The sequence below is a fragment of the Vicugna pacos genome, chromosome 1, assembly GCF_048564905.1.
Source record: "Vicugna pacos chromosome 1, VicPac4, whole genome shotgun sequence".
In the NCBI taxonomy this organism is placed as follows: Eukaryota; Metazoa; Chordata; class Mammalia; order Artiodactyla; family Camelidae; genus Vicugna; species Vicugna pacos.
Genome location: NC_132987.1, coordinates 113,289,545 through 113,307,437, shown reverse-complemented (window position 1 = coordinate 113,307,437; position 17,893 = coordinate 113,289,545). Strand labels below are relative to the sequence as shown.

At 41.7% G+C, this 17,893-nt stretch overlaps 1 protein-coding gene across 1 annotated transcript; it reads left to right on the top strand.

Moving 5' to 3' along the window:
- Positions 1–518: 518 nt before the first annotated feature.
- MIS18A (MIS18 kinetochore protein A) lies at positions 519–11,933 on the top strand. Its single transcript, XM_006216016.4, has 5 exons — positions 519–903; positions 3,542–3,608; positions 7,948–8,070; positions 10,414–10,510; positions 11,115–11,933. Exons 1-5 carry the CDS (start codon positions 564–566, stop codon positions 11,193–11,195), a joined length of 708 nt encoding a protein of 235 aa, XP_006216078.2. The 5' UTR covers positions 519–563; the 3' UTR covers positions 11,196–11,933.
- The last annotated feature ends 5,960 nt before the right edge of the window (positions 11,934–17,893 follow it).

Below are 17,893 nucleotides of genomic sequence, written 5' to 3'. Positions count from 1 at the left end.
CCCGCCCCGACCTACTGAACCAGAATCTAAAGGTGCGACCCAAAAACCTATGTTTTAATCAGCTCCCAAGTGATTCGGGCACCTTAAATTTGAGGGGTTGTAGCATCTCGAGGAGGGACGAAAGCAGGAGTGTGCTCCAACTCCTCTGTTTCTGGGTGGTGTTTGGCCGGCGTATTCGCTTTAGTAACCACTGTTAAGGTCTCGGTAAGGAGCTGGTGACTTAGTTTGCGGCGCGTAATTTTCCCAAACACGCTCTCCTCCTATATAAGAGATAACTCTCCTCGCCAAATAGCCAGTCAGGCAAACCTCCAGCAGCCTCGATTTCCGTGGGATTAGAAAGCCTGACGCAGGCGCAGTGACTCCCGGGTCAGGCCCAGTTCCACGGCGAGCATGCGCACTACCAGGCGGCCCGCGATCCCTCTTCCCTCAGGCCCCGCCCCTCAGATTTTAGCCCCTTCTCGGCCTCCGCCGCCGCGCCCTGCTGCGCGCATGCGCAAGGTTTTTTGTTTTTTGTTTTTGTCTTTTTTCCCGTGGCTCTCCGCGGCGCGGGCAATTTGTAGGTAATGGCGGATGCTTGGTTTCCGGATTACTGCAAAGGATGCTCCTCTGCTAGCTGTGCATGTGGCGACAAAGGCAAGTGGAGCGACTCCTCGCTGTTAGGCAAGCGGCTCTCCGAAGACTCGGACCGCCACCAGCTGCTGCAGAAGTGGGCGAGCATGTGGAGCTCCGTGAGCGGGGACGCGTCGGTGGCCTGCACGGAAAGGACGCAGCGCGAGGAGGCTGCGGAGCCGGCCGAGGAGGACAGGCCGCTGGTGTTTCTGTGCTCCCGCTGCCGGCGGCCTCTGGGCGATTCTCTGAGCTGGGTGACGAGCCAGGAGGACACCAACTGCATCCTGCTGCGCTGTGAGTTCCGGCCGCGGAGGCCCTAAGCCTTGGGGCCGCCTTCTTTCCAGGTGTGCCGCACCTGGGCGGCCCAGGAGGAGGCCTGAGATGGCTTTCGGGCTGCCCAGGGTCTTTAAGAGCAGAAAAACCAGAGAGGGTGAACTGTCCCAGAAAAAGGGATGGAGGGTCACCGCTGCATCTTGGGCTCACGAGTGACAGGTCCTTCTCTGGGGTCCCCCATCCTAGAAAAGCGGCAGAGGAATCAGTATGGTCCTGAGCATTAGTTAGGAAAAAAAGACCAATTAGGCTGAAGCATTTGGGGTGTAGCTTCTATTGCTCCTCATAGATATTAGTAGGTTGTTACTCGTTAAATAATATTGTTAACAGTTTATTTAGGAAATTAAGCTGCTCAGCTGCCTGCTTCCTGCAGAGGATGTCAGGGTTGATTACTCAGACCTTATTGTATCAACGGACGCCTTTACAGTCTGACGTGTTAAAACCATAGAGTTGACCGAACACAATGCTGGAAATTTTTTTTTTTAGAAAGTAGGAAACTTTCAGTAAAATAATCCCATCAAAATTTGGAGAGGAAGGAGGTTGTTGTAAAAGAGTTAAGAAGGTCGGAGTTCTAGCTTCCAATTCTGGCTCCACCAGTTACCTGTAGGTTTTTCCCAACGTTCTTTTGCTTTGTTGTTTTCCTAGTATTTATTTAGGGGAATTTTTTCCAGCGTTGCCACCATTAGAACAGCATTATGTATTTCGGTTGGGATTTTTGATACAGTAGGAGAAGTTCTTTATTTTGGTGGGTGAGTTTGTGTTACGACTTTTTAAGAAATAATACGTTTGGTGTTAAGTCTTCAGTTTTACCGTACTTACATCTTTTCTATTCTTTATCACATGGGCCCTTTCCTTTGTTTTATTTTATCTATTAAAATAGGATTCTTTTATCCAGTTGTTCTATACTAGTAGTTTTTAAAATTGAAGTATTTTATATATTTTATGTATGTATGTGTGTATATATATATTTTTTTTCAGCTTTAGAGAAATCAATTTAACACCCCCCTTCATCTTTCCTCCCTCCCAAAGAAAGGTAAAGAAATGAACTGTTAGATTAATTTCTATTCCCCCGACCCCAATTTGAGTTAGTTTAATTATTTTTACTTTGTCAAGATTTATAACATTTCTGTAGCCATAGCATGGTCATTTGGCTTTAATGTTTCGATGAACTGATTTCTCAACTCCAGGACTTTTATTAATAGGAAAGCTTATTAATAGCTGTCTCATTCCTGAGTTGTTTATTTGATTAATCATCATCAGTGGTCTCCTCATCCCCAAGAAAACTTCAAGTTGGAGTGCTTGAAAATGTCATTATGTTGTCTTGGTACATGAATGTCAGCTTGGCTGCATGTTCAGTTCTGGGGTCATGCGCGTTGCTTTTTCCAGGCATAGGGGAGCAGCTAGTGCAAAGGGCTTGAGGCTAGTGTGGCCGGATAGTAGAATAAAGATAAGATTTAAGGAGAAAGGAAGGGGCCAGAAAATTCAGGACCTTGTAGGCTGTTCTGTAGAATCTATTCTAGTGAGTGGGGTGTTTAAGCAGGAGGGTGAGGTGACCCAGTTTTTTCTTTGGAGGACGCACTGAGGAGGAGAGTAAGCGTGGAAGTGGGGAGGTCAGTCAGGAGCTAGTGCAGTCGTCCGGGCAGGGGAGGTGGGGGTGGTGTGGGGGTGGAGTGAGGGTTGTCAGGTCGTATTGACAGGGCTGATGAGTGGAGTGGGTGTCGGGGAGCAGGGCGAGGGGATGAGGAATCAAGGATGGCCCCGGGTAGATGGAGGTGGATTTACCCAGTTAAGGTGGACTCTAGGAAGAGGTGACATCAAGAGTCTGCTCTGGCCGTTTTAGGTCTGATGTCCCTTCTTCATGTCCCTCCACCCCCCACCCGCTCCTCTAATGTATCCTGGACTTGGGTCCCCTGGGGATGTTTCCTGCTTTTCTAGGGTTCATCTGTGACCCCTGTCCAAGCTGTGGTCTAAAAGATTTGGGGCTGGGTTCCTGAGGACCCTCTCAGTTACTTCTAGAAAAATGAGCTCTGTGTTTGAGATCTGGAGATGTGTATGCAGGCTTTAATCGTCTTCCTTGGTTTTGATCCCAATTTTACTGTGTCTGGTGAGTATTCTTGGTAGTCTGTGGTTTGAGGTTCTGATTGTTCCAAGTTTTATTGTCAATTGAATTTCATCCCCTAATTTTATTCATTTGGTTAAGTTCATGGGAAAGGAAGGAAATAACTTTTGTTCTGCCATCTTTTTCCAGAAGACCTGTACATTTAGTTTTAAACCACCCCTGTGTGTATGTGACTTTGGACCTTTATTTTTTTCTGGCCTTCTGAGTTCTAAAATGAAAATTGAATTAGAAGTTCTCTAGGAGAGGGTGTAGCTCAAGTTGTAGAGTGTGCTTAGCATCCATAAAGTCCTGGCTTCAATCCCCAGTACCTCCATTTAAAAAATAAATAAATAAACCTAATCACCTCTCCCATCCCCCCCACAAAAGGCTTGTAACAATACCAAAAGTAAATAAATAAAATCTGTGTAGAATAGAAGTTCTCTAAATGTTTTCATATGTATCACAACAAACCGCATTAGTAAATAGTTACTTTCTTCTTTCTAGGTGTTTCCTGTAACGTTTCTGTGGATAAGGAACAGATACTGTCCAAACGTCAAAATGAAAATGGTTGGTGAGTAAGGCTATCTGTGTGAATATATATGTTAGAGAAAATGTTTTTCAAATAAAAATCTTTAAAAAGATCATCAGCAGTAAGATTTGGGATAAAACTTTTTCATGGTGATCACTATAAAATCAGTCATTCTAATATATCAGTTTTTGAGTGGGGATGGTCTACTTATAGGTGAGATGGAAGGGTTTCTAAATTTCTCAAGGCACGTTCTGACACTCCTTTTTTGGGTCTTTGGGTTTGGTGCTGAAGAAAATTGAAAATAAAAATAGAAAAAGAAAATATCTGCATCATGAAATCTCAGAGCCAAAAGATGGTTTAGACAAATGCTTCCCACCTTCTTCATGTCATGACAACCAAAGAAAACGCTGATGTGCATTCGCACGTGCACACAGACATAGAGCCTTCTGAGGTCAACAGACAAGGCTGCAGAAGGAACAGCGCGGGGCTCCAGCAATCTCAGGGCCTGTGCTGCCACCTCGAGGCGTGAAGGGTCAGTATCTGGCTCTGCCTCCAACCCATCTGCCGCAAGTTGCGTCCTCAGCAAACGGAATGGGAAGCTCTGCCTTACAGAATTGTTGCCCATTGTATGTGAATAAGTGGTACACAAGCAATTAAACAGAAATTAATAATCATAAGTGTATTTTAAAATACTGGGTTTTCATTTTTAATAATGCTAGAGTGTCCTATTCAAATAAAGTGTATTTTAATTAAAATTACCTAAGGAAAATTAAATTCATGATAGGACAGGTACTATGTGGATGTAATAGCAGTTGTACTGCTGGCGTGCAGGTGATTTGGAAAACCCAGCGCTAGGTCATTTCTCATTTTGTAGCTGAAGAAAGTGAGGCCTGGGGAGGTTAGAACTCACTAAGGATACAGGACTAATCAGTTAAAAGCTAGGATGATGCTTTGTTATCTCTTTGCTTCCTGCAAAGTTTTCTCTGCTTCCCGACTCTAGTCACCTTGATGTCACCTTTACCATTTTTGCCCTATCTCTGATAGCTGTGCTATCATGTACTTAATATTTTTCATTAAATTGACACAAGTTTTTAAAAAAAGGAATCTTTATATTACTGCCATAAGGGTATCACTTGCTGTAACCAGAAAGTAACTGTGAAGATAATTACAGTGAAAACAAATGTTATTAAATTCTAGCTGAGATACTATTCCCTGGTTGGTTCTGAGCCTGAGGTCTGTTCTCTTACTATTAAAAGATTTGCAACTGTGAGGTACAAGCTAAAGACATTCTAGCACCAGACTGAGACTTCTTCTTTTAACAATTAGGATTGATAAAGAATTGAAAAGGGAATTGACTTTCAGTCTTTGGACCAGTGTTACTTAGTCCTGTTTACTTGTATCCCCTGAACACATCCTTTATGCCGTGTTCCATTGTCTTGAATTTCACTAGCGTCACAGGTCACTTCGGGAAATACCTTATTACTTTAGGATGCTCATGAATTTTTTCATAGACCTATCCTACTGAATAGCTGCCTGAGCCATTCTGCAGAAGGTCGACAGGAGCACTTGTGGGTTTGGGAATTACATTGTAAAGGTAGCAGTGCTCTCTTTCCTGTATTCACCCTGATTCTGTCATTTGCTAGTTTTCCTACAAGCTAATTCATTCCTTGTCTAAAATCACCTTATGATTTCTGGCACTGCTTTCTCCATAAATGACAAGGGTGAATGCTGGCCAAAAATTTGCCAGCTGTGAAAGCAGAAAGATGCTGTGATAACAGAGACTGCCATCTCTTCATTGCTCCTCAAGAAGTCAATGGGTTTGCCTGCACTCTTTAGTGGTATCAGTTTGACTTTGATAATTCAGAATAAAAGTCTTATGCATTGATCAGTCTATTTTGTGTTTTAGTTTTATCTAAGAATCCTTTCTTGTCTGATGACACCCATGTTAGATATCAGTTCACAATCTTGGTAATTGTGTATAGTGGCCTGGTGTCAATCACAAGGTTTGATATGTAGCAAATTTTCCTTTCACTGTTGGTAGTATAGGTAGGATTCCTCTGTGGGGCTTATTAAAATGCTTTTCTATTTCTTATATAAAAACATAATTGACCTAAACATCCGTCAACAGATGACTGGATAAAGAAATTGTGGTATGGTTTTACAATGGAATACTACTCAGCCATAAAAAGAATAACATAACGCCATTTGCAGCAACATGGATGGACCTGGAGATCATCATTCTAAGTGAAGCAAGCCAGAAAGAGAAAGAAAAATACCATATGATATCACATATATCTGCAATCCCTCCCATCCCTCCCCAAAAGACACAAATGAACTTATTTATAAAATAGAAACAGACTCACAGGCATAAAAAACAGGCTTAAGGTTACCAGGGGAGAAAGGAGATGGGAAGGGATAAATTAGGAGTTCGAGATTTGCAGATACTAACTACTATGTATATAATAGATAAACAACAAGTTTATACTGTATAGCACAGGGAACTATACTCAATATCTTGTAGTAACCTATAATGAAAAAGAATATGAAAAGGAATGTATGTATGTGTATGTATGACTGAAACATTATGCTGTACACCAGAAATTGACACAACATTGTAAACTGACTATACTTCAAGAAAAAAAAAATAACAGAAGCTTATAAAAGCCCATATAAAGGCTTAATATATGATTGTGATATGTTATCTAATTATACCATCAATGAGAGCTTATGATATCAGGCAGTGATCCATTTTGTTTTTTGTTCTTTTTTCTGTATGTTGCCACAGCAATTAAGACTGTCTCTTAGTATCTAGGCAAACAATAATGCAATCTATAATACGCTGTTTGAGTCTTGGTTAGGTCCAATTTGCTTGATAGCAGACATAGCTATTTAGTTATTAAAAGTGTCTCACATACCCAAAGGAATTATAATACTTTTGGAATAACAGCTATCTTTTGTGGTATATGTTGCACTGTCATGATCATTACTAGATTTGAATCTCTAGTTATCAATTTGCTATGTCTTAGAACTGTAACTTTCGTATGAGTATTTCTATTTGGGTCAATTAGACAAGGCATTTGGGAGACAGAAGATTCTAAGTGCTAAAGAAGACCTGAATTGACGTGAGGAAATATTTTCAATTTTGCAGAACCTGAGCTGAGAAATATTGGGAATGAAGGAACAGTTTTGTGGAGAAATAATGATGGATCAAGTGAAATATTTGTGAATTATCTCTGTGGAACATATTTGTAGTTGATAGAGAAGTATTGGTATCCGGGGGGAGGGCATAGCTCAGTAGAGTGTGTGCTTAGCACGCATGAGGTCCTGGGTTCAATCCCCAGTACCTCCATTCATCAATCAATCAATCAGTCAATCAATCAATCCCTAATTACCTCCTCCTGCAAAATGTAAAATAAAATAAATGAAAAACTTAAAAAAAATTAGTATCCAAGAATAATTTTTAAAAAGTCATCTCTAACAAATACATCAAGGTGTTTTTAACTCCTTAGTGAGGGAATCAGGATATAGAAAAGTTGGTTTAGAGGAGGATACTCTATAGGACACATGTAGTTAATGTCCTACAGGACAGTAGAACCTCAGCCTTTGGGGTTATCTTTTTTTTAATGGAAAACATTCGCATCTGTACCAGGCTAAAATGATTTGTAATTTATCAGTCTTCTTTCTGTAAGTCATCATCTAACTTTAGAGAGTCTGGGCACCAATCAATAGTAGGTAGTAACCGAACAATGTTACCTCCATGGTAGCAAACTATGGCTCGTGGGCCAGGCACCAGTTTTTTGTTGTTTTTTTGTAAATATATTTTTACTGGAACACAGACTGTGTCCATTCAGGTCCATTCAGTTGTGTATTACCTGTGGTGGCTTCTGTGATGCAGTGGTGGAGGCAGGTAGTTACGACAGACACCATCTAGCCTGTGAGCCTAAAATACTTGTTCTCCGGACCATTACAGTGAAAATTTGCTTACCCTGGCCCCAGAGTGTTAATGATCCTTGGTGCACAATATAACATTAAAAGGGCGTGTAGAATCTTTTTGTCTTATTTCCAAATTGTAGATAATTTTTCTTGATACCAGATGGAGGCACTTACATTCTAGAAAAACACCGCCTTAGTGTACTCCCTTCTCGCCACTTTCGTATATGCCCCTTGTCGCTAGTGCTTAAGGCAGTGTGGCCTGGAGGTGACTCTGCATTTCCAATGTAAGCATCTTACTGTCATTTTTTCCTTCTTTATATATGTGACTTAGGAGGGTCAGGATAACATACTTCAGCAACTTAACCGTTTAGGTGTTTCTGGATCTGAACAGTGGAATCTTGCTGACCAGTTGCTGCTTTGCTGACGCTGTGGCGTTTCTGTGCTGCAGCATTCTGGAGCCTTTGTACTGCGCGGGGTGTTCACTCAGCCTTGGCTACGTTTACAGATGCACACCTGAGGATCTAGACTACAAGAGGGACTTGTTTTGCCTCAGTGTTGAAGCCATTGAAAGGTGAGTTTGCTATATAAGTGAATAGCTCATAACTGAACTCTCAAAGTTGTTTGCAGAGAAACTGGTATGAAAACATTGGAATTAAATCAACACTGGTTACAGTTTTTAAGTAATAGTTTCTGACAATAAAGTCAGTGATTTTTTTTTTGTTTGCACCTGATTTATTTGGTATTGGAAAAGTCTGTCATTCTAAATTGTAGGAGAAAACACTGAGGACATTTTTCAGAGTAAAAATTTGCTCAGTTTTTTTTTAACAGATAAATTTAGTTTAATAGGATTTTTAAAAAGCAGCTGTGTGTATCAGTATATATTGCCCATTTTATTTTTTTCTCTGCTTTTTAGCCTCCTAGAATATCATGAAGAAATAGGAATTTCAAAAATAGGTCAGGAGAGAAGTCCCTTTGGTGTTCTGGAAAAGTAGACATACACAGTCCAACTATTTCCTTGAAGGTAGTGAAGGATTGTGTGCTTTTTATTTTCTTGAGAGATGCAAGGAAGTACCTTCATTTCTCAAGATTTCTGAAAAGTGTTAGGAGACAAGGTGAATCAGGGTCTGATGACAGATGTCTTAATGGCTATCTAATTATTAGCCTTTTTAAATGGGGAACAAAATTAATCAATTGACCCCAATGTATTTTCACTTATCCTGGAAAAGATATAACCCTCAAGACTTTTAAGATATCTAAGAAATCAGAAAGAAGAACAATTTAAGAAGAAAAGAAAGTGCCCACACTTGCATTTCTCGAGGTATTTTTGTCACTCCTGTTGAATTTCTTAGTTTTTTTCTTTAAAAAATTTAAAACAGTATTTTTATTATGTTATAATTTCTCACTCAGTTATTCTTTGATAACTGCAGTTTTGCCACCTTCTTTGAAAGTAGGTAGGTTTAGATCAAAATTATAAAATCTTCAAACTTTTTACTGTCCTTACACAAAAGAATAATACAGCAAGTACTGCTCATCATTGTAAAGCATGTAGGCTTGCCTGGAGAGAGGTCACGTCTGTCTTGTTTTTTTAATATTTAAATAGAAGACCCAGGCCCAAACAAATGTTGTTTCCTTTAATCTCCACGAGAACTTTACCGGGATTTGTGAAAATAAAGTGAGCGAGAGTACAAGTATAATAAAAGACACGGACTCTCAGTCCAGTAGGGTTGGTACAAAACTTTGCAAAGCGATGCAGATGTGTGTAAAAGAAAACGTGTGGGAGGTTCTCCCACAGGGGGGCATAGTACTGAAGCAGTTTTTTCCTGAACAGTTGAATTTAAGGTAGTTACCTCTTGGGGCAGGATTTTAATGTCAAGGAACGTGGTTTGTGGTAGAAGTGCATGCTCTCTGTAATGTTTATTTGCAACTTTATAAATTACTCATTGCCATTTCATTTTTCCCCCTCATCTCATTTTTTCCCTAAGTAGGATGTTAATTGCCTTCTGTAATTTTGCTTCCCATGCCATTGTTCAGAAACAGGGTTTACAAGAGAAGATCGTTCTTATTTGACAAAAGAAGTGACACACTGGAATTGTCACATGTGATGAAAGACTACTAAAGAAATGCAAATGAATCAAGTTTTCTTTTGAGAAATACTAGCACTTTCTTCCTTGCTGTTTAGATTTATTTGGTTACCGAAGCTGGGCCTGTTTTCCTCCCGTTGCCAGGCCAGTTTTTCTGCTCGTGTGGCATTTTCTAAATCACAGCATCTCATCATCCCAGAGAGGGAAGCCAAACATAACTTACAAGTGTTGCAGTTGCCCAAATCTGGGTAATCAGGAGTTGACGCCACAAATTTACTGAAAGTCAAATTTGAAAATGCACATGTTCCTGAAAAGTTATATAAAGCAAAACAGCAGTGGCTTCTTAAGGATCTTTTTAAACTTTAAAATAGAATTTTGAACTGTAAGTGTTAATGTTTTGCCACCCGTGGAGGGGGGGGCCTATATGATTGGGGGGAGGGAAATAGCTCAGTGGTAGAGCTCATGCTTAGCATGCACGAGGTCCTGGGTTTAACCCCCAGTACCTCTGTTTACAAAACACACACACACACACACACACACACAGAGCCTTGTATGTTTTGCCACCCAGCTTACTAAAGAGCAACTTTATTCCCAATAATGAAATACTTACAATACTGGGAACTATGTGGGGCTGTCTGGACAAAGCTGTTACAGAGAAAAGCATGCTTTCCTGTGGTATAACTTTCTATGTAGATTGCTATGAACAAAAGTAGTTGTTTCATGTGTTTACTTGGTACTAACATATAGTTTAATATATTTTGAGTTTTAATATTACATAAATTTTATATTTACTCCCATTTCATCTTTTAACTTTGTGTTGTACTATACTTTAGTTATGTTTTAGGGTCCTCTGAAAAGCAAATTGTGTCAGAAGATAAAGAGCTTTTTAATCTTGAAAGCAGAGTTGAAATAGAAAAATCTCTAAAGCAGGTAATTTTGTTCTGCACTTTTTGTATCTTTGTATGAACAACTTCCAGTTAGTGAACAAGAGCTTCTCCACAAATAAGGCTTATAATGTCTTCTGTTTTGATCTTAGCACTTTCCTGGTGAGAGTGCTTATTTTGTTTTATTATTAGTTGTTTATTTCAGTTGGTAAGGTTGATTTTTTGGGAGCCAGATTACAAATTATGGTAAAGCTTTATAAAAAAATAATAATAAGACATTTCATGCTAAAATCAAAGTAATATATATTCTGAAACTATTAAAATGGAAATATATTTTAATCAAATCAATATTTCCTTTGATTCAACTTACATGGTAAAAATAACCTTGTTATTGAATGTTAACATCTTCTCATTGCCAGATAAGCAAGAGAGTGATGAATGTATAAAAAAGCTGTAGATTAGAGGTTGAGAACTACTGTTAATAGATGTATGTCTTATATAAATAGAATTCCATTAAAGAAACACTGAATATCTATGTGTAATCCATAACATTCAAAAATTGTATTAATGATGTATATTTTAATCATATTTAACCATGTATAATTTTAATCATATGTATTTTTTTTTGTATTCTTTTTTCAATTCAATAGATGGAGGATGTTTTGAAAGCATTACAAACAAAGCTGTGGGAGGCTGAATCAAAATTGTCCTTTACCAGTTGCAAAAGCTGAAATCGGTTCCAAGTCCCCCTTCTGGAGTCTTCCACTGGTGGACAGTTGTTTCACACATAGCGTTTCTTGTTATAATTTACTTCACTTCAAATGGAAAGAATTCTGAATGGGCATATACATTCTATTCTCTTGTACTGGTCAAATGAGAAGAATCGTGGAATTACTTTCCCGGCTGTACCTGATGGTAGAAGGAGGATTGTTTCCCAAATTCCAGTTTTAAAGTCGTGATACTTGCTGGAAGTGGCATTTAGGGGTTTTTGTCTGGGTAACAAACTGCCGTGATTTTCTAGACTGTTTTCTCTGTACCAAATTCATTATTTTTTATTTCCTATTTGTGTAAACTTTATTTCACCTTTAATACTTTGAACAATATTTAATATTGAGTGGTAAGAAAATCTTAGAGGTTTTTCTGCCCGCTATGTGGTTGAATCTTCTCTGAAACGAATGCAAACAGCTCTGTGGAGAAACTGATCAGCTGAGTCACCTGTCAGGACTGTTTGAAACCTTGCGCAGGAGCAGAATAGCATGTATTCTAGTAGCCGCAGAATTCCACTTATCCTGTTTGTTTACTACTTTATGCCCCCCAAATCTGGCAGAATATTTACCAAAGTGGTAGTCATTTCTGGGGGTGGGATTCTGGGGATATTTTCAGCTTTCCAGTTTTCTATAATGTAGGACTTAGAGTAAGCACATGTTATTTTTATAATCAGGGAGAAAATAAAGATGAAAGCAAAATGCTCTACAGTTGATTTTTACAAAACTGCATTATTTAACTGAGCTCAAAAGTCCCAGTGCCCTGGGTTCCACACATTCCAGGACGTGGCTGGGTGGCGGGCCTGCTCAGGCCTACAGAGTAGCCCCAGGGTTCCCCAGCCCCTCTCTACCTTCGAGTACAGATGAGGCCACGTGACACTAGTACTCAGCGCGTGAGAGCCCCCCAGCTTCTGTCTTCCCGATGACTTCTGAGAATGCGTCAAGTCATCACAGCAGAAGGTCCTGAGTCGTGACTTGATCACGACAGTCACTGGGTTCTTTTCGATAGGTCAGCAGCCTCTGAGAAGCTGAAACTAGCGAGCCCTCCAGGTCTGTTGACACCTACTGGCAACAGGACAGTCATCCTGCCTCAGCAGGCTCGCCGAAGTCCCAGGGCTCTGTCCTTCTAGTGCTTCGGTGGCACTTGTGTCGAAGTTCATTTGGAGCAGATGGGAGAGCATTTTAACAATAAGAACAGCTAACTGGTGGCACGGGTAACAGAATCCTCCAACAATCACTTTCAGGGCCATTCCAAAGAGGTAGGCAGTCTGGCTCCCCAGGTCCTTTTACCCTGTTCATTCTGGGCCAGGATTTCTAGCTAATCCAAACATTTTGAAAACTACTCATTTCACCAGTGAAAAATAATTTCCACAGTGCTAACCAAGCTTCTGTTGTGGATTGAGAGAGAAACAGCCCAAGTGCCTTTGTGGCTCCTCTAAGTGTGGGCCTTTGATTAGCCTTTTCTGGCAAACTCACTGCCCTGGAATTTTATTTCCAGGTAGGGTCAGATGAACTTAACCAACCATCCTTGGAGTGTGGGTGGAAAGCTCACACACACTTGTATCACATGGTCTTCGCTGAAGCATCTGAAAGTAAATAAACGCCAGGAAATAGTTGTGTCTCATAAGGCGCAGCCCGCATCTTTGGCCTCTGCCTGTGATGTCACTGAAGGGGTGGCCTTGCCATCGCCGAGGGAGAGGCAGCTCTGAGGCTCCCACACTGCTCACCCCGAGGGGCCCACATGGGACCGCTTTGTCCTTCCTGTGCGCTGCTGTGGCACTTAGAGGACAGAGGCCTTTCCCACACTGTGGGCCAGCCTCCCCTGGGGCCACCTGTTTCCCTGAAGCCTGGTGGCTTGGCTTTTCTGGCTTTGCATGAGAGCTCATTGGAATGCTGTGGGGTTTTTGTTGTTTCTTCCTACTTGCCCTGTATGTCCACATACTAAAACCTCTTCCTTGGGAAGTGGGTTCTTGCTCCCATATTCCTTATAAATGCCACGTGCTGTTGTTTCTGGTTACCAAGCCCTGGCAAAGCACTGCCCATGAACAGAAATGAGGGTCCTGAAGCAAGAAACGGGCATTCCAGCCCATATTGTGCAGGACCCAAAAAAGAGGCTTCAGAAAGGATCTACCCAGAATTTGTTTCTTCAGCCATCGTTGAAAAGGGGACTCCCTAGTCCTTTAGGGAGCAGTGGAAGACTGGTGTCAGGACCTGTTACGTGGCATTTACAGACTGTTGTAAATGCATGGGTGTAGAACACTGTACATGGTTTTCATCCCAGAATGTGGGTTCTGTCCTTCTCAGCTAGCTCTCCTGTTAGGTTCAAACATTTCCAAGCTGAAGAGCCCGCTGTGGGCGGGCTTGTGTAGCGACAGTGCCTGGATGGAGTGTGTCCTGCCTGGGTGATTCTGGTCATGCTTGGGGCATTTAAAATGAGCAAAACCAGGAGAGTGCCTCCTTGCAGGACTGGGTCTAGGTGTTCAGTAAGAACTTCTTGAAAGAAGGAACCATGATGAGCAAGGTGATGTGTTTTTGAGGGAAATCTCAGGGGTAGCAGGGATCCTGGGCCAGAGTCCCCCCTTCAACTGCTTTATTAGCCGTGTGACCTTGGGCAGTCATTCAATCATTTTGAGCCTCTGTTTTTTAAAACGTCACAGAAATGAATGACGAAGGGTTAGTCTTGCTTAAAATGAGTCGATCTAATTCAGTCTTCTAGCCAGTCTCCCTGTAAGAGTGTATTGTATGGACATAAAAGAAAAACATCTGAAACACCGTATTTAAAAAAAAAATAGTAACACTAGATTTAGTACTCCAATTACAAATACACAGACATTGTAGAAAACTTGAAAAGTAGAACAATAGCACAAAGAACAAAATAAAATCCACAAACAATCTCACAACCAGAGTAATGATCACTTTTTCGGAGTATATCCTTGTAGTCATTTTATATGCAAATTTACCATTTTTACTTAAAATATTTCATAAACGTTTCTGCATCATTAGACATTCTTTTATAACCTGATTTTATTCACTGCCTAGGACAAAATACCTATTTTAAAACCTGTGTTGGGATCCTAAGGTATGAAATTCACACTTTTTAGTGGCTTAACAACTGAGTTTGGACAAATAAGAGAGAAGGCATGAAAGAACTCTTAAAGCAGCCCCCTCTGGCTCCAGGGACTGCAGAAACTGAGAGTCAATTGTTCAGTTTTCAGGAATTTGTGAGCTGACTCTTAAATCTTTGGAAGCTTCAAATTGTCGGTGATTAGGAGTCTTTACACCAGAGCAATCAGCAAGTGCTAAAAAATCAGGATTTCTTCTCCCCAGAGAGCTGGTTTCCCAGCATATTACTGTCTATTTTGAATTCCCCTGCTTACTGTTAACTGACTTCTCTATTCAACACCCAAAAGACTAGATCCTGATACCCTTTCATTTAATAAATCTGAAATGAAACACTGTATCTTAAGACCTTGGTGATTACAGTCACCATCTTCACCTCTTCTGGGGGAAAAGCAAAACATTTGCGAACAAATGACTTAAGATTTTATATAAAAGTTGCTGAAAGATTTGGCCCCGTCCCTGATGAGCCAAATAACTCAGAGACAGGGTCTTGGAGCTTAGAAGAAAAGAGGCAGCTTTATTACTTTGCCGGGCAAAGGAGACTCACAGCAGGGTGGTGCCTTCAGAACTGTGCACCCACCTTGGGCACGGGGCAGGGTGATTATACAGCCAGGGCTCAAACAATAAACAATAGAATCATTTTCTGGTCATAAGACTTAGAGTGGTGTCATGATGCCTCCAGGCGACCCATTCCATAGAGGCTGGGGTTGTCACTTTTTCAATCTTTATCTCATAAGAGCCCAAGGCGTGGTCTTCTTGGTATTTAGCCTGTTTTGTAAGGTTACAGTTCTGTGACTTTCTCCCTGGAGAACAACTCAGAAACCAAGCATGATTATTACTTTTGATTACTGGAATAAAGCAGAAACAGTAAAATTAATAGCTTTATTTTAACAACAGGCCTGGAGCTCTGAGCAGCAACCGGTTGGTCAGTCAGGCCAGTTGACTGTTTTAAGGGCAAGCTTAAGAACAAGCAATCCGTTAGTCTAAAAGTGCCATTTTATTAATTATTCTTTATAAATAGTCTATGTTACACACACCTTTTTTGTCCTTCCTGAATACGATAAATAACTGAGCAGTTGCTTGCCTGTGAACAAACAGAAAGTTTGTTTGCAATCACTTGTGAACTGAGGGAAGATAATTTATTCTTGAATCTAACCCAGACATGTTTTGTGTGCTAAGCGTTAATTTTGTTTAATGAGAGCTGAGTTCCATCTGCGGGGTGTTTTGTTATCCGAGCTGCCGGTCACGATGGTCCGAGTGCAGTCCAGGCCAACCTGTATAATTGTAGTCTCCTCAGAATGTTTACACTCATCTAAAATTTTGAGATAATAAACAGAGGCAGCGTGAAGTGAAGGGGGCTGAGGAAGTGCTGTGCTGGGGTCCAGCGTTTTATTGGCCCAAATGTGATTTCCAGTAGAACTGGCCCCATTTCATTCAAGTCGGTCTCGACCTCTGCTAGCCTGACAAAATTAAATTAACTATCACTTTTTTCCCCCGTAAATGATTACCACCGTGGTTTTTAGATCCTCTCTAATTCTAAGGCAGAGAAATGGACAAGGTAATCTCTCAAGGGTCCCTTCAACCTATGTAAGCTGAAAGGAAACCAGAAATAATTCAGAGGAGGAAAATGAGAATCCAGGCACCGACTTTGAAGAGCTGAGGAAACGGAATAATTTAGTCCTCTTCTTAACATTGTCACCTTCATGTTTCTCCTGGGAGCTGTAGGCTTGTAATTTTGAAGGTTTCTTGAGAATCATAGAAGTTTTGAAAAAGCAGGATGTATGTTTGATTGAATAACATTTTCCAAAGCAAATACAAGGGTGTGTAACCATTTTGAAGAGAAATCTTAAGAATTCTTCAAAGGGTTTTCCCTGAAGGGGACAGACGGCAGCTTGTGGCTGGGGGTGACCGCTCTATTCTTACCATTTAATGATCATTAGTGTGTACCCAGCACTGTGCTTGGATCTCCGCCAGTTCTCACAAAACCCTCTTCCACAGAAACCCTTCTTCCCATTCTATGGATGCCCAAGTCTGGCTCTGCCAGCGAGTGGACCCAGGGCTTTTCTCCTGTGCGTTGCTGCCTCCTCTCCATGCTGAGTGCAGTCGCGGTGCCTCCTTGCGTCTTGGCAGTAAAACAAGTGCAAGGAAGCTGGATCCGTCGCTGTAGTATTAGCAATCTTAGTGCCTAGCAGGTTTTAGAAGTCATGAACTTCTCCCTCTTTTTCTTCTGTAATTGAAGCTGATTGAGCCCCCTTGACCAGAGTTCCCTCCTCTTCCTTCATCCCTACTTTGGTTCTCTGCTGCGGTGTCTCCCGGCCTCTCCCCTCCTATGCCCAGAGTCGCTGGCTGGCCCGTTTCAAGCTCTCACCTCTCCGTGTATCCTGGATCTCCCTGGCAACCACCTCCCTTACGTGTCATTTATTTTGCTTTACTGCAATTATCACGTCGAACATCGTAGTTTATGTTTGTGTGTTTAAATTCTCTCACTGCTGGAGTGTCACCTCCACGAGAGCAGCGATTGTATGTCTTGTGGTTGTGCTGAAAGGAATGCAGCCGCGTGGCAAATGCTCATTTAATGTTCGGTGGAATGAATGGGATTGTTGCTTCACATACCTGTTCTTTGACATCTTCAGCCTCTGTCCACTTTCCGGATTCTTGAATCTCACCCTACAAGCATGCTCAGGTCTCTTCCTGGTGACAAACATCCTTCCTGCAGCCCATACCTCCCTGAACTGCTGTCCTGCTCGTAACTGTAGCCCCTCTCCCCGCCCTGGTCTCCCACTCTGGGCATTGCTGAATCTGCTCTCTCGAGGGCCACTGAGGACTTCCTACAGAGTGCTTCTGTCTGTCTGAAATCCCTAAAATTTCCAACAACTTAAGATTGTCTTCCCCTTTAAAATTCTCCTCTCAGTTGTCCATATGTCTCAGCGAGGCGTGGTAAAATGTGCAAAGGCAAGATGCTATGAGGCCTGGGATTTGCTGTAAAATCCTTCAGTGAAGTAGCTGCATAGTGAGAGGCATCACCTGGGCATCACCTGGTCACTGATCGTCGCTGAATGGGTGTCGGGCTTCATTATATCTTTGTTAGTGTGTGTATGAAAGTTTTCTTGTCAGACCAACAAGCAGGTGCACTCATACTCCATCTTTAATGGCATCTGCCCTGCCCTCCTCCTCCCTCGCTGCCCTTTCTGGCCGCGCTCCTTTCTCCCGCTTCTCCTGAGCTCTGCCCTTGCCCTTGTGTCTCTCTCCAGGCTCTCTTGGATACTTCCTGCCCTCCCATGACTTCAGGGACCAACCCTGGGTCTCTGACTCCCACAGCCCTGAACTGTCTCCCCGCCCCGTTTCTGATTCCCAGTGACCTGACCACACCCCCATCCCCTGCGGCCCTCATCACTGGCCCCGTGTTCTCCAGGTGTGCAGAGTGTGTTCACTCTAATGGGAACTGATGGTTTTGTTCTCAAGGCCATACACAGCCCTGTCCCCTTCCTGTGCCCCCTGAGTTCTTAGTGACATCGTCCCCCTTCTTGTGGCCTCGATGCAAAACC